At 58.0% G+C, this 22337-nt stretch overlaps 4 protein-coding genes across 15 annotated transcripts in view; 1 reads left to right on the forward strand and 3 right to left on the reverse strand.

Annotated features, from left to right (window-relative positions):
• The window catches only part of Syngap1 (synaptic Ras GTPase activating protein 1), a 29818-nt gene extending 24238 nt beyond the window's left edge, over nucleotides 1-5580 (reverse strand). For 5 of the 9 annotated variants that reach the window (XR_002822141.1, XR_002822155.1, XM_004624233.1 and 2 more), the window contains exons 1-3: nucleotides 5325-5580; nucleotides 1919-2040; nucleotides 20-125 (exon numbers count right to left, since the gene is read on the reverse strand). Coding sequence is in view for 3 of the 9 variants with exons in the window: in XM_004624233.1 (XP_004624290.1) it covers nucleotides 20-125; nucleotides 1919-2040; nucleotides 5325-5391 (295 nt within the window). In the remaining 6 variants the exon portion in view is untranslated. The remainder of the gene's footprint in view (nucleotides 1-19; nucleotides 126-1918; nucleotides 2041-5324) is intronic. The other 4 variants (XR_002822147.1, XR_002822154.1, XR_002822129.1 and 1 more) reach the window with 1 other exon arrangement.
• A 1904-nt stretch (nucleotides 5581-7484) lies between these two features.
• Cuta (cutA divalent cation tolerance homolog) lies at nucleotides 7485-8997 on the forward strand. 2 transcript variants are annotated; one of them, XM_004624235.2, is made up of 6 exons: nucleotides 7485-7591; nucleotides 7957-8165; nucleotides 8309-8368; nucleotides 8453-8498; nucleotides 8629-8678; nucleotides 8778-8997. In XM_004624235.2, the coding sequence occupies exons 2-6, from the start codon at nucleotides 7984-7986 to the stop codon at nucleotides 8902-8904; spliced, it is 465 nt and encodes a 154-aa protein (XP_004624292.1). In that variant the 5' UTR covers nucleotides 7485-7591; nucleotides 7957-7983; the 3' UTR covers nucleotides 8905-8997. The 2 variants fall into 2 exon arrangements, with proteins under 2 accessions (XP_004624292.1, XP_004624291.1); XM_004624234.3 differs by lacking the exon at nucleotides 7485-7591 and adding an exon at nucleotides 7598-7722.
• Nucleotides 8998-9098: 101 nt separating this feature from the next.
• On the reverse strand, nucleotides 9099-14098 carry Phf1 (PHD finger protein 1). Of its 2 annotated transcripts, none has more exons than XM_012516010.2 (15): nucleotides 13633-14098; nucleotides 12796-12967; nucleotides 12624-12705; nucleotides 12432-12527; nucleotides 11950-12050; nucleotides 11699-11847; nucleotides 11523-11618; nucleotides 11299-11367; nucleotides 11058-11181; nucleotides 10904-10971; nucleotides 10648-10752; nucleotides 10347-10548; nucleotides 10165-10259; nucleotides 9869-9946; nucleotides 9099-9711 (listed from the first exon to the last, which is right to left on the reverse strand). In XM_012516010.2, exons 2-15 carry the CDS (start codon nucleotides 12949-12951, stop codon nucleotides 9426-9428), a joined length of 1707 nt encoding a protein of 568 aa, XP_012371464.1. In that variant the 5' UTR covers nucleotides 12952-12967; nucleotides 13633-14098; the 3' UTR covers nucleotides 9099-9425. The 2 variants fall into 2 exon arrangements, with proteins under 2 accessions (XP_012371464.1, XP_004624293.1); XM_004624236.3 differs by having other exon boundaries at nucleotides 9869-9949; nucleotides 13633-14097.
• Nucleotides 14099-14674: 576 nt separating this feature from the next.
• Nucleotides 14675-22337, reverse strand: part of Kifc1 (kinesin family member C1) — an 18882-nt gene continuing 11219 nt past the window's right edge. Inside the window, exons 2-11 of one of the 2 annotated variants that reach the window (XM_023720934.1) lie at nucleotides 21665-21802; nucleotides 21522-21585; nucleotides 20774-20818; nucleotides 20626-20676; nucleotides 20051-20361; nucleotides 18668-19447; nucleotides 18157-18447; nucleotides 17998-18071; nucleotides 17849-17924; nucleotides 14675-14899 (exon numbers count right to left, since the gene is read on the reverse strand). In XM_023720934.1, coding sequence (XP_023576702.1) covers nucleotides 14855-14899; nucleotides 17849-17924; nucleotides 17998-18071; nucleotides 18157-18447; nucleotides 18668-19447; nucleotides 20051-20361; nucleotides 20626-20676; nucleotides 20774-20818; nucleotides 21522-21585; nucleotides 21665-21802 — 1875 coding nt within the window. In that variant the 3' untranslated portion in view covers nucleotides 14675-14854. Of the gene's footprint in view, nucleotides 14900-17848; nucleotides 17925-17997; nucleotides 18072-18156; nucleotides 18448-18667; nucleotides 19448-20050; nucleotides 20449-20625; nucleotides 20677-20773; nucleotides 20819-21521; nucleotides 21586-21664; nucleotides 21803-22337 lie in introns of both variants that reach the window. The other variant, XM_023720932.1, reaches the window with a different exon arrangement.

Below are 22337 nucleotides of genomic sequence, written 5' to 3' on the forward strand. Positions count from 1 at the left end.
GCCTGCGCGGCCGCCGTACCATGCTCGCCGTGGGGCCGCCCCTCCACCGGCACGGAGACCGTGCGTCTCAGCAGTTTGTTGCGGCTGGACTCGCTCCTCCGGTCCCGGATCAGAAGGGGGTGTATCTAGGGGATGCGGAGTGTGTCAGACCTCCTGGCCCCGCCGTCCCTGCGGGCCCCCACCGTCTGCAGGTGGCGCGGGCGGGGGCGTTTCTGTCTCCGGCCCATCGGCCCTTCTCTCCGCGCTCAGGAAACACCCTCCAGGGATCCTCCCAGACCTCAGCACTCCCGCCACTCCTGGGAGTTAGCGACCTCCGGGACCCGCGTCCCCTTGACCTTCGCTTCGTCCAGGCTCCTCGCCTCCCTCCCAGCCCCCACCTCCTTTACCCCCTTCTCCCTGTCGCGCTGTCACGGGGGCAGCAGAAGCTGCATTTATAATCAGGAGCCACAGCTTGCCTCCCTCCCACGGCCCGGCTCTCGGCCAGGCTGGGACCCAACCTCCCCCCCACAGGGTCTGGTCACCTCCCCCCCCCTTCTCTAAGCCTTAGTCCCAGCTACCCGGGCATCCCTAGCTCATCTCCAAGAACCCAGGTTGCCCCAGCCCCAGCCCATCCGTTCCCTGCAACCCTGCAGACTGTCACTGCTCCAGTTCCACCCACGCCCCTGCCCCACTCAGGACCGCCTTCCAACCCTAGATTCCCCTGTTCCTAATGCCCCTTGGGCGAGTGGTCACTGGGCTCCTCAGTCTCCCCACCCCCTTCGGCCCTTCCTTCAGCACACAGCCCACTGTCCTCTTTCATCTTCACAGGCCCCTGCTCGTGTGGGTTCCAGTTCCCCTGATTTTTCCTGGGGACTCCAAGTCCATGACCCGAGGCTGATGGCCACTAGGGCACTACTCAGCTGCTCTCCAGGGCCCAGAACTTGCTCTCCGCACGTCTCCAGAGCTCCCCTGGTCACCTCTGCTTTACTCGGGTGGAAGTGCTCTATCTCGCTGTCTCACCTGTACCCAGGGTCCTCACACCCCAGTTCGCCCTAACCCCAGTTTCTCCAGCCTGCATCTCCAAGTTGTCACGAGTCTCTCTCTGCCTCTCCAGCTCTGCAGGCTACCACCACTCCTAAGGCTCATCCTCAAATCAGCCTCCTGCAGGGGCACACCTGGGGGGCACCTGTCCTCAAGTGTCCCATTCCTCTGAGGGGCCCTCTGTGCAGACTCTGCGCCCAGGCCAGAACCCACACTTCTCCGGCCTTCACTCCTATGGCCACCACCTCCGCTGTGACTCTGTTTCTTCACCTTCACTCTGGCAAAGTCCCTGTTCCACCCCACCGCACCCCATCCTCCCTGCACCCCTTCCCTAAAGGAGGCTCTCAGTCTACATTGACAGCAGGCGGCCTGCTGGTGTTCACTGCCACCCATGCCAAGACCTGGCGTCCTCGCCCCTGGCACCTTCAGCCCTGGCACTTAACCCCAGAGCCACTATCCCCTGCCTTCTCCCTGGAGCGCTCTCCTGTCCCTGCACTGCACCCCATAGTGGGGCAAGGGCTGGGAGTCAGAGTAGGGAGAGAAGTGGCTTGCTCAGTGGGGGTCAGGGGGTGCCCCCCAGGTCACTCATTTCCTCCCTTCTCCAAGCCCTTCTGCTTCCCATCTCCTCCTTTCTAGCCCACCCTACACTAGATGAGGCCACATCTTGACCCCAAATCTTTAGTCATGTCTCCCCAGTATGGCCCTCAAAGAACCCATGGCCAAGGTGACAGAATGACTGTGCCTTGACCCACCCTGACCCACTCTCCTCCCAGTGTGTACTGGGCTTTTCCTTGTTAGGCTTCCTGTCTCTCTCAGCTCTTCTGAGGATGCACTTCATCTTTCTCTCCAGTCTCCCCAGCTACCTGTGGTCGTTTCCCAGCCTCCCCACTCTGCTCACCTCATCCTCATCCAGCATGAGCAGCTGGTTCCCCGAGATGATGCAGAACCGAGGATTCCAGCCAGGACGGTCATACGGGGAATGAATGTATTGGGTTCGGTGCATAGGGGGTCCCCGTACATCTGGGGGACAGAGACACACAGAAACCGTAAGGGAGGCGCTACAGAGGTCTAAAGTGGCAAGAAGAAAGTCCACAGAATGGGAGCAGGAAAAAAAAAAAAGAATGGGAGCAGGAGGGCAGACATGATGGTGCATGCCTGTCGTCCCAGCACTGGGGAGGCTGAGGCAGGAGAATCACTGTGAATTCGAGGCAGCCTGGGGCTACAAAGTGAGTTCAAGGCCAGCCTGAATTGTATAGCAAAACCCTGTTTCAGGCCGGGGAGATGGCTCAGTAGGATAAGCACTTGACTGGCAAATGCAAGGATCTGAGTTCAATCCCCGGTTCCGAAAAAAAAAAAAAAAAAAAAAAGTTAAAATCAAAACCCTGTTTCAAAAAGACAAATAAAGAGAGGCACCCCACCCGCCTTAGAGCCTTAGAAAGATTGCAGTTGAGGGTGCACTCAGCAGGTATCAAGGACCAGAAGACAAGGCTTTATATCTGGGGGAAAGAGGGGAGAGGAATCAGAGGAGGTGCAGGAGTGTGTGGTCTGCACAAGACCACAGAGGTAGGGACTACAGGAGGGGCAGCTTCATCATGATGGGAGGGACATGATTGGGGACAAGTGCAGGGAAGAGACATCCAGCCACTTGGAGAAGCATAAAGGTGGGAAGCAGCACAACCGGCAGAAGAACACACACAGGTTGGTGGCAGGTGTCTAGGGAGAGCAAGGGATTCCGCTAATTGTGGAAGGTGGACCTAGAAGGTGGTGCCTCCTATCAAGGAGAAGAGGAAACCTAAGCCACTGTGGGAAGGAAGGCCGTGTGTGTGTGTGTGTCTGTGTCTGTGTCTGTGTGTGTCTGTGTGTGAACATTTGGGCCAAGAGATTCTGAGAGAGCTAAACATCTGGCAAAGAGGAAGTGGGGATTACTGTTCACAGTCAGAGGTAGGCTCTCTCCTTCTACCCCTCCTGGTCCTGCTCTGCCCAGCCTTTGTGGGAAGTCCTGGTTCTGGTGGGAAGACAAAGTAGCTTTTGTCAGCATCTGGCCATGGAAGGGCCACGGCGGAAGGAGGTAGGAAAGATACTGTGTTTCAGTGAACAGCAACCAAATTGATCTCTTTCCCCATTTGCTGCTCCGCAATCCCCGCTAGTTCCTATGGACAGGATGGAAGCCGACTCCAGGGCAGAAGCCTCCCCAGGGCCCAGTGAGGAGCTGGAGGAGGGAAGAGTGGAGAGAAGAGCATGTATCCGATGACACAGACGCCAAAGCTCCCGGAAGACAGCAGCGGTAGACTAAGGTCAGCCCCACTCAGGTCTGGCCCTGGGGTCCCCCTTCCCCACCTTTGCTGATCTTGTACCCTCCCACACACAATCTTGGGGACACACTGGGCCAGGTTCTAGGGGAGTCTATCATGCTGACAGACAGCAGTGTGATAGAAAGTAGGCTTAGGGTATCAGCAGGAGGGTTAGATGAAGAAAAATCAAATTCAGTCCCCTTGACGGGACATTAACATGGATAATTAAGATAGCCATATTGCACAACTGGCCTCTGAGCTTCATTATAGTGGAAAGCCCTGAGCAGGAGCTTCGAAAAGCCTTGCCACTTTGTGCCTGCAGACATGCTCCTCAGACCTCCCCAACCTGCACACTACAGTAAGATGAGCCCGCAGGACACAGCTAGAAACCACTCACTGTCTCAAAAGCATCTCAGAGACCAGGCCCAACTGCATGCAAAGACCACGGATACCTAAACTACGAGACTGCAGACGCTGCACTCAGCGCTGCACACCCAGAGGAAGATCGCAGATACACATCACTGTAAGGGGTGCAGGCTGCAGCTAAGGGGAGCATTTTAGACTGCAGGGGCCACCTTTCTCCTGGGAGTAGGAAGGACACAGGAAACCTAGGAGCAACTCTGGAAACACGCGCACACCACACACACACACACACACACACAGTCTGGATGTAGGAGGGAATGGTGTGGATCCTGGGACACAGGAACATGGCTGAGAAAGGGGATAATGCACTGGAATGAGATACTCCACAAAGGCTCAGCTAGGGACCCTTCCAACTCCCATCCCCACCATCAACCCCAGTATCTTTGCAGCCCAAATGTCCAACCCCCTAGGAAGTGGAGGAGACATGGAAAGAGGGATGATGGCAGAATGGGGTGTGAAGGGAAAGTGAGTGGGTACAGAGAGGGCGACAAGACAGGGAACGGGGTAGGAGTCAGGATGGGCCGGGGAGACAAATGACAGTGTGACTATTAACAGAAAACAGCACAGTAAGTTCCTTGGGACACGGGATACACCAGAAGGACTCAGCCTGACATGGGGCTGAGGAAACAGGAGGGCCTAACGGGGACCAAAACACAGGGTCAGGAAGAAACAGAGAGGTGGCATAGGTATGGGATCCCAGATAGAAGAGGAGGAGGAAAATGGGTATCAGAGAGGGGACCGATACAGGGGAAAGACTGAAGGGGGACTCATATAAGGAACGGACACCATATGGGGGGAAAGATATAGGTGATGGACAGCAGAGGAAGGGAGGGGGAATGGGAATAAGGATGGGGTGGGGGAAGGGCTTAAAAGTGGTGAAGTGAAGAAAGCAGATTAAGACCCCAGAGGCTGCATTTCACTTGTCAAGAGCCTTAATGAGTGTTTGCGTCCCGGGCAGCATCTTAAGCTGCCTCTGATCCATCACTCAGCCTCACTTGTATCCCCCCACCCCCCAAAAAACCCCACACACATAATCCGGCCCTCCCCCTGCCCTGGCCTCCCCTCCCCCACGGCTCTCCCTCTCCTCTCTTCCCTCCATCTGGACCTCCACCCCCCCACTGCCTCCCTCTCTCTCCATCTGGCCCCTTCTCTCCATCCTCCTCTTTTCCTAATCCCTTCCATTCTCTGAGCCCCCCTTGGTCCCCCCATCTCCCCATTTTCTCAGCTTCTGGTCTTCACCCCTATATTTTCATGTCCCCCTCTCGGTCTCTCTTCTAAGACTCTGTGTCCCTGGTATTTTCCTGACCACTCAGTGCCCACCCCCAAATGGTTTCTGCAGCCCTACTTCCACCTCCCCACCCCTCTGGCGCTCTTTCCCCCATCATTTCCCCTCAGCCCCCCTCCAAGCCCTGTTTCCTGGCCCCTCGGCCCCTTACCTGCCCCTTTCCCTCCAGTCTCCAATCCCTCTTTCCCTCGCTCCCACCCCTGCCTCCCCGATCCTCCCCTCTCCCTCCATTCCCGCCGCTCCTGGCCCTCCCCCGCCCCTCCCCCTCCTACCCCCGCCGGCCCTCCCCCTCCCCCACCGCGTACCTCGGAAGGGGGCATAGGACATCGCGGGGATGCTCCCCCGATGGATGGAGGCGCGAGACCTGCTCATCAGGCCTGGGGGGAGGGGGCGGGGGACGGGGGAGAAAGAAAAGAGAGAAAGAGGGGGAGAGAAAGGGGGAGCAGGAGGAGGAGGTGGAGGAGGAGGAGGAGGAGAGAGGAGGAGAGAAGAGCAGAGAGGAGCGGAGAGGAGGAGAGAAGAGGAGGAGGAGGAGAATGAGAGCCAACGGCAGCAGCAGCAGCGAGAGAGAGGGGGGCGGGGGAAGCGAGCGCGAGAGAAGAGAGCAGGAGGAGGAGGAGGAGGGAGAGGCTGCAGCCCCCACCCCTACTCAGGGAGACCCGGGGAGGAGAGGGGGAGCGAGACTCCTAGTCCCACACGCCGGACACAGTGCCTAGAGACAGACCCCAGACCCCAGGAGGGAGTGACAGACCCCAGACCCACAGAGGATAACTCAGTCCTCATGCACAGCAGGCTAATCTGAGACACAGACCCCAAATCTAGAGGAAATGGGACCTTGATTTCACAAATGAAGACCCCAGACCCGCCCCCCCATCATGATAAGAATGTGAGAATCCAGGCTCCAAAAGATTCTTCAGAGCCACAAAAATCTTCAGACTTCAGACCCTGTGGTGATGATTTCAGGGATCAACACGTGAGACCCAGATGCAATGCAAAAATATGAAATCCAGATTAGAAAGACCAGACCTAGACCGGCTGGAACTCAGACCTTAGGGGAGAGCTGAGGGACCCTAGACCCAGACTCAGACACACAAGGTCCAGACTCGAGGCAGAGACAGACACCTGCTACCCCAAAGGTGGACCCAGAGACCTAAACCTCACAAAGTTTGAAAAAGCTCAGAGAAACCCCCTTAGACAACAGAAAAGGGAACTCAGTTCTGAAAAGGCTCCCAACACTTTCTCTCTCTCTCTCTCTCTCTCTCTCTCTCTCTCTCTCTCTCTCTCTCTCTCTCTCTGGTCTTTTGAGACAGGGTTTTACTATATAGTTCAAGCTGGCCTTGAACTCACTTTGCAGCTCAGGCTGGCCTTGAATTCGCAGTTAGCCTCCTGCCTGGGCCTCCTGAGTGCTGGGGTTCCAGCCGTGTGTGGTGGCACCATGTCCAGCCCCCAGCACTAATACTGAAGTCCCTATGGTGTCTCAAAGGTAAACTGCAATTCAGAGACCTCAGGGACACCCTACCCCAACTCCAGAAAGGTAAAACCAGAGAACCCTACCCTCAGCCACCCAGGAACCCCAGAACTTGGAGGTGCTGGGCAGCAGAGCCTTTTTCTCTGCTGTCTCCTTCCACTCCTCTGGCCTCTCCTTGGCCCCTCTCTGCATTTTTGGGTCATTGGATGTGCTTGGGCCCCAGGGAGGTTATGTAGGGCAGGTCCCAGCTCCTGGGGGGATGGGTTAAGGAAAGGAGCCCCATGACCAAAGGTGGCCCAGTCCTGGGCAGTGACACAGGCAGGGGAAAAGGGACAGAACTGTCACCACCATGAATGGCCTCCAGTTCACCTGTTTCAACCTTTGGGTTTTCAGCTAGTTTTGATCAATCTGTATCCCACATAAAGGAGCTCCACAGTCCTTTAGGAATGTCTTCTTCCTCACCTACACACTGTCGAGCCATGCCTGCATCTTGGCTAATCACTGCCCCCTACCCAGGGACAGCTGGCCTGTCAGCTCAGCCTTGCCCGTTGCCATCCCAGGCACTGCTCAACCCCAACTCCAAGGGCAGAGGGCGCTCTATTCGATCCCGAGGTTCAGGTTTCCCAGACCCTCCCACCCCTACAGGAAACAGAGTAGGGGCTGTTGCTAGGCACATTTGGGGGCTTAAGGATGATCTCCCACTCCACTGCCTGACGCATCCTGTCTGCGGGGACTCCAGCCCCCCCTTGCCCAGCGCCAGCTCTCCTGTCACGTGGCCCACCGGGCTGGCCCGCGATTGGTCTCCCGGCCGCACGCCCCGAAGTTGCGCCCGCGGGAGAGGACCGGCCCTGTCACGTGACAGAGGACCGCCGCAGCGGCTCTCCTCAGCCAGCAGCCGGGCGTTTCGGAAATGGGCGTGTCTTTTCCGCGCACTTCTGCGGATCCCCCTGCCGATTGGCCCAATAGCTCTTTGCTCCGCCCCATTAGGAGGCGGGGAAACCCGAGCCTCGTGAGCGTCGGGATTGGCTGGCTCTGGAGACTCGGGCCGGCGGGCTGTATTGTCACGTGGGTGAGCTGTTTTCTTATCACGTGGCTGCTACCCAGGTAAGAAGAGGCCGCCCTTCCACGGTTTGGGTTCTTTTCTTGCCTTACGTGTGACTTGGTATCAAGCCTCCTCTCCCAGCGTAGGCTGCATGAGAGGGGCGCGGACATCCGCAGCCCTGCTCGGCGGAGGGGTGAGTGCCCGCCCCGCCCCTTCCGGTCCTCCAAACCTAGACCCGCGTTCCGAACTCCCGGATGAGATCAGAAGCTTGGGCTACGTTTCCCAAGTTTCTTTACCAGTTGCAAGGACGTTTTGCTTTCGGTTGCGCGAGAGGGAGGGCTGAGCCCGATTGTGTGGCCGAGCGAAGGCTCCCGGGGTGGTGTCCTGGGGTGCCTGTGGGCAGAGGCCGACTCGTCCCCGCCCCCAGGCCGCTCTGCTCCTGTCGCTTCTGTGGATGCCCGCGCTGCTGCCTGCGGCCTCCCGCCTTCTGTCGCTACCCAGAGCCCTGCTGTCCATGGCGTCTGGAAGCCCCCCGACTCAGCCCTGCCCAACCTCGGGCTCCGGCTACATCCCAGGATCTGTGTCCGCAGCCTTTGTCACTTGCCCCAACGAGAAGGTCGCCAAGGAGATCGCCAGGTGGGTGCTTTAGCGCGGAGCGAGGGAGGTCAGAGGTCGGGGACAAAGACGAGGCTTTTTCCTGGGCTCCAGCTTTGCAAGCTTGCGCTGGGCTGCCCAAGTCGGAGCCCTGGGCGCTCTGACTGGGGCTGTCCTTGTTTTAGGGCTGTGGTGGAGAAGCATCTAGCAGCCTGCGTCAATCTCATCCCTCAGATCACGTCCATGTAAGTCGAAGGGCAGGCCGGGAGCCTTTTTCCTCCAGGCGTCTTTGCTTCCCAACACTCCCCTTTTTTCTGTGATCTCTTTAGCTATGAGTGGAAAGGAAAGATCGAGGAAGACAGTGAAGTGCTGATGGTGAGCTTTCCCCTACCTGAGCAAAAGCACACTTGGTCTCTCATCTCGCCGTCCCTGCCCCCCTGTGCCCCACCCCCCGTCTGAGATCACCCCAGCCCTTTGCTTCAGTGTGTTTATATTTGCCCCTTAGATGATTAAAACTCAAAGTTCCTTGGTCCCAGCTTTGACAGATTTTGTCCGGTAAGAATTTGGACAAAGATGGGCATGTGTGTGGTGGGGACTTGCTGGGGGGGGCTCCTTTGGGAGGTTGCATAACCCCTCCTCCTGTCGCCCTTGCAGTTCTGTGCACCCTTATGAAGTGGCGGAGGTGATCGCGTTGCCTGTGGAGCAGGGGAACCCCCCATACCTGCAGTGGGTGTGCCAGGTCACCAAGTCTCTTTCTAGCTCCAGCACGGTTGTGCCGTGATGCACTGGCTGGGGCCAACCCCTCCCACTCGGTGCCCTAGTCTTTTGGGTGATCACTGAGCCCCCAATAAATCCATCTTTGTTTTTTTCTGCTTTTCGCCTTTTTTCCTTGTTGCATGTAATTGGTTGGGTAAGATCACTGTCCTTTTAGCCCAAATTTCATCTTCTTTCACAATGATTCATGGCCACTAAGTGTGTTATTTCTAGTTTCTTTATTTCAGTCATACAGAATCCGGGGTCCCTTAACGTCCCCCCGTCCCCCCTCCTCAGTCTCTGCACCCAGGGGTTAAATAATTTGTAAAAATATTTAAAAAGCCGTAACAAAATAACATCAAAGGAAATGGGAAGGCTGAGGGGTCAGGAACCGCGAGGGGGTGAAAAGCGTCTTCCCGTCCCCTCTGGATTCCAGCCTGGCAGTAAGGAGAACACCCTATCTCCAGGTACATCCCAGCTGCAGGTGAGGTCAGAGGTCAGGGCATCAAAGTGCTGGCAGGCATAGTCAGGGAGGTGACGGCAGGCTATTCAGAAGATGCCCCCTCCTCCCCACTCCACCAGGTACTGCACAGAGCCATCAGGCCGGACTCTCCGAGCAAGGACCCGGACAGGGTCCCCCCGGGACAGGTAGCCAACCCCACCTCGGACTCCACCCCCGGACCCTGGAGACAAACTGCGGCACAGGGGAGAAGGGGTTGTTGAGCGCCTAGCAAGACCTGGGGAGGGGGCTGGGACTGAGGAAGGTGAGGCAGTCGCGCGGGGGGCACTTTTGGGGACATCTGTGGGGAAGCCGATATGAAGTTCGAGGGGTGACCTAGGGAGAGAAGGCACTGGTCATCAGTCCAGACAGACGTGTACACAGACGGGCCAGATGCAGGACCCCACGTGTCAAAGAAATGAGATGCTCAGAGAATAAGGAACTTGAGACCACAGAGGGAAGGAGACTTCAGGTAATAGGGGAAGAGTCTCACCTGTCTGGGGGTTCACTGTCCCCAGAGGTCCCTGCGGTGCTGGCAGAAGGGTGGAAGGAAGCAAACATCCGGATGGGGCTGCTGGGGTTGGGAGGAAGGAAGTCAGGACCCGAACAGGGCAACAAGATGCTCCCTGGGAAAGCAGAGTGCCCTTATGCGACCACCACGTCCCCAGACTGCTGGGCACCAAGCACTGCCCTAGAAGCTTCTCAAGGACAAGGAGTGAGCAGCCAAGGCAGGTAAGAAGAGAGTTCCAGGCAATGAGGTTCAGAGGACATCAGTAATGGATCACTGACCTGGGCAGGCAGCGGGCATCTGTGGGCCGGAAGTTGTAACCGCTGCTGCCCTGGTAGCTTTGGTTAGGGCTGGGGGTTGATGGAGACACTGAGGCCTAAGAGAAGGACAGAGGACTGAGCAGTCACCTCTGGTTCCGTCCCACAGCCCACCCTGCAGCCGTGGGCTTCCCCTTGCCTCATACCTGCAGTGCCCTCTGCAGCCGAGCCCGCTCTCTCTGCTCCCTCTGCTGCTGGGACTCGGGCTGATCTTGCGCTACTGAGGGTGGCCCCAGCTCCTCCACCTGCCCCTTCTGCCTCCTCCTCAGGGGCTCCTCCAGCTCCGGCCTCCGGCGCTTCCCCAGGGGACGTGAGACCCCTCCCCCTGGGCCCTGCCCTGAAGGGAAGCTGTAAGAGGCTCCTTATCCCCCCAGCCCCCTCCGGACACCCCAAAAACCTCCCAGACCAGTCCCTAGGAATGTCCCCCATCCTCCCTGGACCAGTGACCTGGTGGGGGCTCCGTCTCCGTGAGGGCACTCCACAGGAGGAGGGGCCCGAGCGTGGAGTCCAAACAAGCATTTCCTCTTCTTAATCTCTCTCCCTGAAATGAAACTGAGGCAAGAAGGACATGCTACAGGGTCAGTGTGCAGAGATCCGCAGTCGCAGCTGGAGATGGCCACTGGGTGGGTACAGCCTCTTCCCTCCCTGACTGCCAGGGTCTTGGTCTCACCGGGTCTCCCTGCCACCTCCTCCCTCCACTCACCGGTCTTTGTGGCTGTTAAGAGCAGAGAGGAGCTTGGAAGAACGTTCTCCCTTAGGGGTGTCTGAGAGCTGGGGGAAGCAGAGGCAGGTGGGCTCAGGGAGCAGGGCTCTCTCCCCTACCCTCCAGCACCCTATCTGAACCTGCAGGCTCCTACCTCGCCCAGGAGCAGACTGTCCCAGTTCTCAGAGGTGAAAGGGAGGATCTCACGGTCAAAGTCAAAGTATTTCTTCTTACAGCAGACGCTGAGGTGATAGAGGACAAGATGGGCCACATCCACCCTGGTGAAAAATCCATGTCGTCAAGGCCATGGGAACATGAGCAAAGCCTGGGAGTCCAAGGTGAGCAGCAGGGCTGAGGAGGGTGAAGTGCAATCCTGGGGCGCCCTATCCGCTCACCAGCGCAGCTGCAGCCTCCGGACCTTCTCAGGGCCCCCCCGGCACACACAGCATTCAAACTCATAGAACCTGGGCATGGGCAGGAGGAGAGAACACACCTCATCCAGGTGCACTGGACATGCCATGCAGTGTACAGATGAGGGCCAGGTGGCATGGGTGGGGCCCTCAAGGTAGGACACAGTGAGGGGGCGCCGTGGCTGCCCTGTGAGCCCCCCACTGCTCACCTGTCCCCATACAGGAGGGGCTTGCTCAGACACTGAGTGCAGGCCTCATGGAACCATTGCAGACAGCTCTGGCACTGCAGCATCTTGAGGTTCCACCTGAGGGGACATGGGATGAGTGTCACCTATACATTACCTTCGCCTCAGTGCCCGTGCCTTCTCCCTTCCCCAGGACTCACTCTCCAGGGCCACCACAGTAGCAGTAGCTCTGCTGCCGATTACTCAGGTGCCCGGCATCCCAGTCGAGCCCCTTCAGTCCATATGGCAGCGACAGCTTCATTCCCAGCATGGCCCGGGCATAGGGACCCTTCTTCAGTGCACCACCCCTCTGCAGAGCCAGAGCAGGCAGAACTCAGGGGGCTGGTAGGAGAGCAGCGCGGGTGAGGCTGGCGTTTGGGCAGGACGCCGGAGGTACCGAAGGCGCCTTTACCTTGGTGGCGATGGCAAAGACGCACTGGCGGCAGACCCAGGCGGCAGCCTCTCCTTCTCCAGGGGCTGGGGCCCTGGGCACGTGGCAGTCCTGGTGGTAGGCTGAATGGTAACAGAGTTGCACTCATGCTCTGTGCGTGGCTGGGGTAGTAGGGTCACCTTACCCGTCCCATGGAACCCACTCAGCCTCCTGGGCTGGGTGGGCCAGCCTGATTTCATGAGGCGAGAACTGGGGCTCTTCCAGGCTTCCCCAGAGCACACAGTGTGAAAATGGAGGCTAAGCTACCTTCTGCCTGTAAAGCTTATGCTGCCCCAATGTACAGAGGCCTCTTCCTGCACCCGTAAGGGGACGAAATGGCAGCGTAAGAGTGGTGGCCTAAGGGTTAGGCCAGGATGGGGGACAGGATCGTTAGTACGGGGAAGGGTGACGTCAACTGGGAAGGTCCAGAGCAAACTGGACCACTAAGGCAGCTGCCCTCTCACCGTGGCGACACTTCTCACAGCTGACCAGCCGGTTCCCAGGAGCCACATTCTCCGAGCGGCAGACGCAGCAAAGGAGCTCCTCCCCGGGGAGGGCAGCTGTGGGCAATGCAGGGTCAGGGGGCCTCCCCGAGGCTCAGGGGCCTGGAAAGCCGGGTTCTGTTTCTGTACAGTCCCGGGGCTCTAGAGCCTCACCTGGGCTGATGTCTTTCCACAGAACCAGAAACTGGGAATCGTCCTCAAACTGGACCAGACACACCTCCCGGGCACTGTCCACCTGGGGCCGAGCACAGGGCAAAATGGGAGCCAGGTGCGGCCCAGAGGGCTGGAGGCGGAGGCGAGGGGCGGGGCAGGAAGGCAGCCTCACCTTCTTGATGGTGCCCAGGTACAGCAGCCCGTCTGTCCACCTGGCCAGGACATCCTGCCCCTCCCAAAGTCGAGGCCTGGGGCCCGAGGTGGGAGCAGAAGTGGGGTCCCAAAGAGAGGGGGCTCCAGAGCGGCTCAGCCGGGGGGGCTGCGCCATTGCATCCTGGGGGGGCCTGGCCCGCAGTGATAGAAAAGTCGGTTGTGAAGGCTGAGAAAGCGCCCCCCTTTTTCTGTCAAGGGCGAAGCATCCGCAGCCAGTCTCCAAAGTCCCCGGACACTGGGCGACCCTTCCCAGCTTCCACACTCCAGTTCTTCCAACTCTGCCCTTTGGTCCTCTTCCCCCCACCACCCCAACCTACTTCTCTAGTTTCCCAGCTTCCAGAGCTCTCCAGGGAGGGCAGATCCTGGCCATAGGATCTTAGGAGAAATGACGGTTGCCGAGACAAGGGTTACACACAGCTGCTTAGAGGGAGCAGGATTGGGGTGCTCTGCGCTGCCGCCCAGAGATTGGGGGGGGGGGGCTTTTTTGGAGACGTTTTCTAGAGTAGAGTGGCTGGCCACCGGGCCTGCGTGTCTCGTTGAGGACAGTCCCCCTGGTGCCAGGCTATGTCAGGTCACCCTCCAATCAGGGGCTCCCTGCCCCTGGGTAGACAACTTCCCCGACTGCCCCAGAGGGGGGCGTGTCCCCGTCCCGGGCTCCACTCCCCACCACGGCGAGTCTGAGCGGGACGCGGTCGCCGCCGCCCGGCCGAGTCCCGGGCGCCGAGGCTCCGCTCCCTTGCCGCCCCGCGCCGCCCGGTCCTGCCCCCCCACCCCGCGCCTCCCGCCGTCTCCTTACCGGTGACAGCTGGGGCGGCCGGGAGCCGCGCAGGGGCAGATGTCGGGGACCTGGGCGAGCCCCGCGCACGGGGAGGGCGCGTAGGGGCGCTGGGGGGCGTGAGGGCAGAAGCCGGGGGTCGCCGGGCCCAGCCCCTCCGTCCCGGCGGTTCTGGGGCGTATGACGCAGCAGCCAAAGCAGCGGCAGCGGCAGGAGGAGGCGGCGGGCAGAGGGAGGGGAGGGAGGGACGGACCGGTGGGGGGCGGGGGGAGGAGCCGGAGGGGGCGGGCGCCGCCTCACCCCACCTCCCTCACCTCCACAGGCCCGCGGGCGCGGGGCGGGCGGCTGCGCCTCTGCTGCCGTGGCGCGCGGAGCTCGGGCAGGAGAGGGAATCCCCGAAGCCCCCTCCTCCGCGGGGAGGCTCGCCCCGGGGGCAGCAGGGAATCCCCCGGCCCCATGCCCTAGCCGTTGCCGCCCCGCCCCCGGGCGCCCGAGCCCCGCCCCGCTCGCCCTTCCCGTGCCCCCCGCCGTCGCCTCGGCCCCGCCCCCCGCGGCGAGTTGCCCTCCGCCGCGCTCTGCGCACGCGCGGCCCCTCCCGCGCAGGCACCTGGGCAGGCCGAGCCCCTCCTCTACCGGGCGGCGGCCGCGGCGGTTGGCGCTGGAGCCGTGCGCCGCTTCCCGAGTTCTTCCCGCCCGCCCGTCTCCAAGGCGGTTCGAGGACGTGAGGGTTAGTACCCGAGGTGGTGACGCGCGGACGCCAGCCAATGGGCAGCGGGCGGGAGGGCCCTGGCCGTTCGAACGGGAGTGGACGGCGGGGAAAGGCGCGAGGGGCGCGGAAAGGGCACCGGTGCGGCCCCGGCACTGCGGAGGAAGCCGCCCTGACCAGGTGAGAGCGAGGGCAGCAGCGCCCGCGCCCACGCCCTGCGAGGCACGTCCACGGTACCCATCCTTACAGATGTGAAAGCTGCTAAAAAACCTTTATTTGAAGATCATCGGGGGCGGGGAGGTTAGTATTTTAATGTTTTGAAACGGGGTCTCGCTTGTAGCCCAGGCTGGCCTCAAACTCAGTAATCCTCCTGCCTCAGCCTCCCAGGGGCTGGGATTACAGATGCGCCACCATGCCCAGCAGTATTCTTTATTTGATAAACCAAGTACATAGTGCCCTTCACCCCCCAAATCATCCCAGAAATCTGTCCCCTCCCAATACAGACACAGACAAAACACAGAGGTTCTGGCTCCATCTTCATCTCTTGTTGGCTTGGGCAGTACCGATAATACACTGGTTCACCTGAGGACAAGAAAGTAGATTTTAGAAGCAGTGTGCAGAGGAACAACTTTTCCCAAGCTCAAGCTGGTCTTGCTGCACTCAGTTGTGGTGTGGCGCCGGCAGACGTCCCCAGTAGGACAGAGAAGCACAGGCCTGCCAGTTCCGGTTCTAGAGGGAAGAGGACCCCAAGTCCTCCGCCTTAAGAAGGCACAGAGCACGAATGTGCCTTCACACTGGGCTCACTAGAGCCCCGGGTCTGGAGGAGGTAAGGGGAAAGTAAACAGCCAGGCGTCATGGCACACAGCTGCACCCTCAGCAGTCTGGGAAGCTGAGGCAGGAAAGTCACAAGTGGGAACCCAGCCTGGGCAACTTGGTAATTTAGCAAGGCCCTATTAACATTTTTTTAAGGACCAGGATGTATCTCAGGGAAAAAGCCCTATGTTCAGTTCTAAGTATGGCAAAAGAAGGGTGGAAGGGCTGGGGAATGTGGCCTAGTGTGTGGACAGCCCGGAGTTCAGTCCCTACCACCAACCAAAAACTTTTAAAAAAGAACAAAGGAGGAGAGTAGAAAGGGCTTACGTGACTAAACGTGATCTAATGATCAGAAAGAATGAATGTAAGACACATGAAATATGTAAGCATCTGAGAAATGGTATTTCCATCTCCCATTAAAGCTAAATAGAGGGCTGGTGAGATGGCTCAGTGGTCTAAAGCACCTACTTAGAACAAGCTTAGCAAAGCGCAAGGACCGCGGTTCAATCCCCCAGCACCACATGCCAGCCAGCCCTGCCCCCTGGTGGGCTGAACTGGCCACACACACACATAAATTTAAAAAAAAAAAAAAAAAACTAAATAAAAAACTAAATAAAGGGGCCGGGGAGATGGCTCAGTAGGATAAGCACTTCACTGGCAAACACAAGGATCTGAGTTCAATCCCCGGTTACACACACACAAAAAAAACTTAATAGAAAAAACAAAAACTAATAGGGCCAGCCAGATAGCTTAGCAGACTAACGTGCCTGCTTAGGTGCAGGGACTGGGTTTTGATCCCAGGCATTCTGTGCTGACCATGGCGTGGGGTTGTGCTGAGAGGGCAACTGAGACTGAGGCGTGCCTGTAATCCCAGTGCTTGGGAGGCTAAAAACAGGAGGATCACTAGGAGTCCGATCTATGTAGTGAGACCCTGTAGACCCTGTACTAAATACATAAAAAAGCAAAAAACAAAAAGGAAGTACAAACTCATGGATGTGATGGTCCAGCCTGCTGTGACCCCTGAGGTGGGGGTGTCTTGGTATAAGCAGCAAAGACCCTGTCTCAACAACAGACCACAAAAGTACAACTAGGTATTAGGAGCTTTCTGCTAGGACATAATAGGAAGTGGAACACACTGTCTACTAAGTTTTCCTGCCAAGAAGTTTGAACTAGAATTTAAAATTCAACCAAACCTCTCAGTCTAACTACCAGATAACAAAAAGTATGAGGGGCAGAAGGAAGTAACTGGTTGAGAACCTAGACTATATCCAGTGGGAGAAATGACTTCACTTCTTAAGCAAATATTGAAAAGTGTCAAGAGGGCCTATAAGCAATTAAAATAAATTTGAGATGCTTCCTCCAAATGAACTGGCCCTTGTATCCACCCTGGACTTGTATGTGAACAAACCTAATGTGTAAAATATAATCCTGAGACAGCTAGGTGAACCTGGACTTTGGTTTTTGGGAACAGTTCATGATATATACAATGTTGACATTAATAAAATTAGCCCCCAAGACCGAAATAAAAATAAGGAAGTGTTGGGGAGGGCCCAGCACTGCCCTCTCTAGTGACCTTTCCAGATCGTGGGGTAGGCCTGAGCAGAGTAGGTGAGCAGAGGTGGCACAGGATGGGGCAGACCAGATCCAACCACTGAAGGCAGGATCCTCGCGTGGCCCCACCCTCAGGAAAGGGGAAGACCAAGGGACCTGGCTCATGTACACCTCCAGGTGTCAGGAAGCTTTGTGATTTGCTTAAAACTCAGCACAAGTGGTACATCCCCTTGGGAACTGAGGGCCACAGGCTGAGCCTGAGCTCCCTCTCTGGGGAGCTCTAGACAACTCGGTACACCTCCTTTGTTCTACCTCTCATTTTGAAGAATATTTGCCTAGAAAATAAGATGTAATGGAAACAGGTGCTACAAGGGCAGGACAGTAGTTATGTGGCCCTGTTTGTAACAGGGCAAGGTAGAAACAATGCACATGTCCAGCAGAAGGAACCGGTGGGTATATTTTGGTGTGTGAATCCACAGAATCCAAGGCAAATCTAAAAATGATGGCCCTGAGTGCTGAGGGGGTACAGGCCAGGGGCTATCCCCCAACCCCAATACTGGTGGATAAACCCAGAGTCTTTGCCTTGAGTTTCCTTTCCAGGCATGTTTTACTTTTATTTTGAGATGAGGTCTTATTTCACTAAGTTGCTCAGGATGAACCAAATTTGCAGTCCTCCTGCCTCCACCTTGCAGAGTTCTGGGGTTACAGACATGCAGCACCATACTTGGCTCTTGGGCCTGTTTCATTGAACAAACAGGAACATAAATGCATATCTAAGGGCCGCCCAAATAGCTCAGCGGAATAAAGCACCTGCTAGCAGGCACAGGACCCACGGTTTGATCCCTGGGCCTGCCATGCTGCCCTGCCCCCAGGGCACAAGGAGATGACAATTGAGACTGGTCGTGGTGGTGCTCGCCTGTAATCCCAGCTCTCAGTGAGGCTGAGGCATGAGGACTATAAATCTGAGGCCAGCCTGGGCAGCTTACCCAGACCCTATCTCAAAGAGAAAAATGGGCTGGGGGCGTGCAGTGTAGTGTGAGCAGCTGGGTCCCGCAACACCAAGGACCTGGACAGGTGGCACCAGATGTCTGTGGATGTAAACACTTCCCTTTCTGGGCTGAGAGGAGAAAGGAGACTAGACAGAGACGCGCTTGATGGCAGACCCACCTTGGAGGCAAAGCGCAGAGAGTTGAGGGACTCGGAGGCGTTGTCTTCTAGCGGGGAGATGTTCACAAACATGAGCCTGTGGGGAGAGGTGCAAGCTCAGCAGAGCGCGGCCGCCCCGCCCATCTCCCTGCCAGCTGCCTTTCACTTACATCTTGGCGCTGCCACCCAGAGAGTTCTGCAGCAGGTAGGTGAGCTTGCTGTTCCGGTAAGGAACATGGGGTTCCTAGGGGTTGGGAGCAAGATGTGAGGGTGGCCAAAGGCTCTGTATAGCCCACCTAAGCCTCCCTGCCCTGACCCCCCCCCCCCACCTTGTTGCTCAGAGCCATGATGACCAGCCCCAGCGTGGACAGGCTGCTGTTGATGGCCTGTGTCTCCCGCAGGCGGTCCCGCTCCCCAGGGCCCAGGGCAAGGCTGGAGTCAAGCCGCTCACTGCCAGCCAGGTCTACAAGGTTGAGAGGCGCCCCACACTGCAGGCCGCGGGCAGTGTGCTCCCCTGAAATCTGCAGCTGGAACACGCTGTGGCTTCGGGATGAACGCTCGTTCTGGGCTGTGCGGGCCACGGCCCGGTTCTGATGGGCCAGCTGAAGCAGGGCCCTCACCTGGAGATGGAAGAGTGGACAGGAAGTTGGTAGATGACGTCACATGTGGCAGAGGGCACCTCAGCCACTGCCCTCGCAGAGCTTTCTAGTCAGTGAAAAGGCAGTTGGGCAGCGGACAAGCCGCGCTCGTGCCCACCCTTCCTTCTCCAATCCTCTCGTGCGCCTCTCTCTGCCCTCCCCCAGCTGTCCACTTCCCACTTCCCCGCTGTCAGTTCCACACCTCTCTCTCACAGGAGACTGGGATGTAGCGGGCATTGGTGACAGTAAGCTCCTCACTCCCAGGTCCTGCCCGGCGAATCTCGCACTCGCCTCCTTGGCCCTTTCGGGACCCAGTGGCAAGCAGGTCGCGGACAGTCTCATTGTAGATCTCTACATAGCTCGCCACAAAGCTGTAAGTCCAGCCCTGGCCACTCATTTCTTCGGCCACAGAGAAGAGATGGCGCAGAGCCCGAGGGATCAGCCCCTCCAACTGGGGGTCTCCCGCAGGCCCACCCTCCATCGTGAAGGTCTTGCCACTTCCTGTCTGGCCATAGGCAAAGATGCATACTGGGTAGCCATCCAGAGCCGACTGCACAAGCATGGCAATCTCTTCAAACACTTCGTCCTGCCTACTTTCTGGTGGGAACACCCGGTCAAAGGAGAATTCGAGCCGGGTAGGTGGGGCTGGAGCCCCAGTCAGGGTCCCACGCCGATCATCAGAGCGGGAGAGGCTAAGGCGGGTGGGGACATCAGAAGGCCCTCCAGGCCCAGGAGGAAACACAAGGAAGCCAGGGGATGGGGTGGGCTCTCCTGCAAGAACGGGGCGGACCCGGCAGAATACCCGGATGTTGCCCTTGAGTTCCTGCAGCTGGTTATGCAGTCGCCGGCGCTCCATCTCTAGCCCGTGGAGACGGTCTCCTCGCTCAGCCAGTAAGGCTGCCTGGGCTTCATTCTCCCGCCGCAGAGATGCCACTTCCGCCTGGCTGCTCGACAGTGCTGTTTCTGATGCCTGCAGCCTCCTCTGCCGAGGATGGAACAGACAGCAGTTGACATGCAATCAACAAATCATGTGGCTAAGAGAGGCATGAGTAAGGTGGGAGCCGTGGCCCCAAGGACTTTACAGTCTAGCAAAGAGCAATGTGAAAATAATCAGGGTAGGGACATAGCTCAGTGGTAGAGTACCTGCTTCTTAGCAGGTGTGGGCCCCAGTACTATAGACAAAACAGAAAAAGGAAAAAGAAATCAACGCTAGGGCAGAAAGTGCTATGGGCATTTACAGGAGGGGTACGAGGGAGAGGTAGCCTAGGCTGATGCCCATAGGGAAGGCTGGGCTGCAGGAAGAACGCTCCAGGAAAGGGGAGGCACCTATGCAAAGGCCACGGGGAGAGCCGAGTTCCTTCAGTTCTGCACATCACTCAGGCTTGCTGGAGGGGTTGTGACCGCTGGTGATCAGTGGGAAGAGCGAGAGGGGGAGACACTAGGAGCACGGAGGAGGGGCCAAAAGTGAACCAAGCTGGAGCGGGTTGGTGAGAAGACAGAAGCACCACTGGAGCCGGCACTCCGGGGCTGTGAGCCTCAGGAACGTGAGTGAGGGGACCCCGGCTGGAGGAGGGCGCAGCCTCACCTCCTGCCCCTCCAGTCGGGTGGTCAGCGTCCTCCGCTCCTCCTGCAGCTCCAGCTGTTCTTTCCGGAGCACGTGCACCAAGCCCTCTTGTGTGCCCAGCCGCTCTTCCAGCTCCAAGACGCGGGCACTCAGACTCCCCAGCTGCTGCTGGCCCTGCTCAGCCTGGGCCCGCACCTGGGCCAGCTCCCCCTCCAGGCTGCTGCGCTCCATCCCCAGGGCACTGGCCTGCTGCTGGGCCTCTTGGAGCTGGTCCCGCAGCTGCTGGTTCTCCTGGTGCAGCGTTTGTGCCTTCTCTCGGCAGCGTTTCAGCTCTGCGTTGAGGTCGCACAGCTGACCCTTGAGGTCCCAGCCAGGACGTTTGCCAGGTTTCTTGCCTCCTACCACAGGAACCGCAGGTGCTGACAGGCACAGAACCAACCAAGGTCTGTTGACTTTGTTTGCTGTGCCTGCTCCATGCCTGACATCATATCCGCCTCCATCCCTCCAGACAGCCAGGACACTGTGGGTTTTCCTGGGCACCCACTGTGCGCCTTTCCTATCCCAGCAGGCACCCAGTGGTCCTGTCTGTCACCTACCAGCAGGCTTCTGGGCAGGAACAGTGGGGGCCAACCTCTGATTCTTCAGCGCTGAAGAATAACGGAGCTGACATAAGATGACAAAACCAGCGTCCCTCCCGCTAGCTCCTCCCTCTACATACCCGAGGCCTCCACAGCAGCAGCCTACCTGTAGCTGGGGGGCATGGTCCTGTCTTCCTGGGAAGCTTTTGAACTGCAGATGCAAAGAGGGGAGGTAGGAAAGTAACCCGTAGGTAGCACAGGCTGGCTGAGCAAGGAGCGGGAGAGGGGTTTTGTTTTTGGTTTTTGGCTTTTTTTTTTTTTTTTTGAGAACAGTCTTACTATTTAGTCCAGGCTATCCTTGAACTCATAATCTTCCCGCCTCAGCCTGCAAGAGGGCTGAGATTACAGGCTTGCACCACCATGCTTAGCTGCGAGTGCTTTCTCTAAGGACTGGAAGTAAGATAACTTTGTCTGGCCAGCTCTCACTGACAGCCCTCCTAGGACAGAAAGGACACCAACCGAGAAGCAAGTTGGAGTGCAATAAGTAAAATGAAAAAGGGAACAAGTGGGGCGTGGCATCCACATTAGCTTGAATGCAAACACCATCCCTACAAGAGCCAGATGTGGTGGGGCTCGCTGGTAATCCCAGAACCTGGAAGGCTGAGGCAGGAGGATCAAGGTCAGGGTCCGCCTGAGATATACAGCGAGGCTTTCCTCTACCAAAGAATCTCCCCAAATGCTCAGTTTCCTCTGAGAAGGGGACCAAGGGGGCTAGGGGACGAGGACAAGAAGGAAGAGTCTGTGCATAAGTCTTCATGCCTTTGGAATTCTGAACCAAGTGCAATGTGGACTGCAGTCTAGAGGAAAGAGCAGGTGAGTGCGGCCCCCCACCTGGGCCAGTCACCCAAGCCCACCTGCGGTCTGGCTTTGTGATGCTGTGCTGAGGGGTGCGCTTGGGCCCAGGCCTCGTGTCCGCTTCTGGGGAGAGAGAGGGACAGGGTTCACTCGCCCTCCACGTCACACAGCCGCCGCACACACCAGCCCCCAGCTTGCTCACCTTTGCTGGCTCCAGGGCTGGCTCCATCTGCTCCAGCCCCCTCTTGAGCCTGCTTCCTGCGAGAGGAAGGCGGGAGGAGGCCTTGGCCAGGTGCGTCTTCGGCTCTGTGTTCACCTTCACTTGCAACAGGGGGGACCTCTGATGGGAAAGAGAACCTCAAGGTGATACCCAGGAGCCAGGCAGCCCAGGACGCCTTTTCTGCGCCCCCCGCCCCCAGCGTGCATCCTCAGTGTCACCTCAAGGAGCACTACCTGAGTCCTGTTTGTGCCCAGCCAGGCAGCCTGGGCAGAAGTGGAGCCTGGCCTGAAGGCAGGGGTAGGATCTAATGGAGGATGCTGAAAAGACCCTGTATGTGAGCTACTTCTTAGGGTAGGACTCAGACAAGAGATACTCCTACAGAGAGCAGCCTCCACTGGCACTGTGTGACTGGGAAACTGGCAGCGCTTTCAGCTAGAGCTGACGCATAAATAATCGAGCCAGGGAGATAGCCCAGTGGAATAAGTGCTTGCCTGGCAAGTGTGAGGTCCTGAGTTTGATCCCTGGTACCACCAAAATAATAATAATTATTATTATAAATAATCGAGGGGCTGGAGAGATGGCTCAGTGGTCTAAGGCACCTACTTAGAACAAGCTTGGCAAAGCATCAGGGACCGTGGTTCAATCCCCCAGCACC

The sequence above is a fragment of the Octodon degus genome, unplaced genomic scaffold, assembly GCF_000260255.1.
Source record: "Octodon degus isolate 3935 unplaced genomic scaffold, OctDeg1.0 scaffold00005, whole genome shotgun sequence".
NCBI classification, from domain to species: domain Eukaryota; kingdom Metazoa; phylum Chordata; class Mammalia; order Rodentia; family Octodontidae; genus Octodon; species Octodon degus.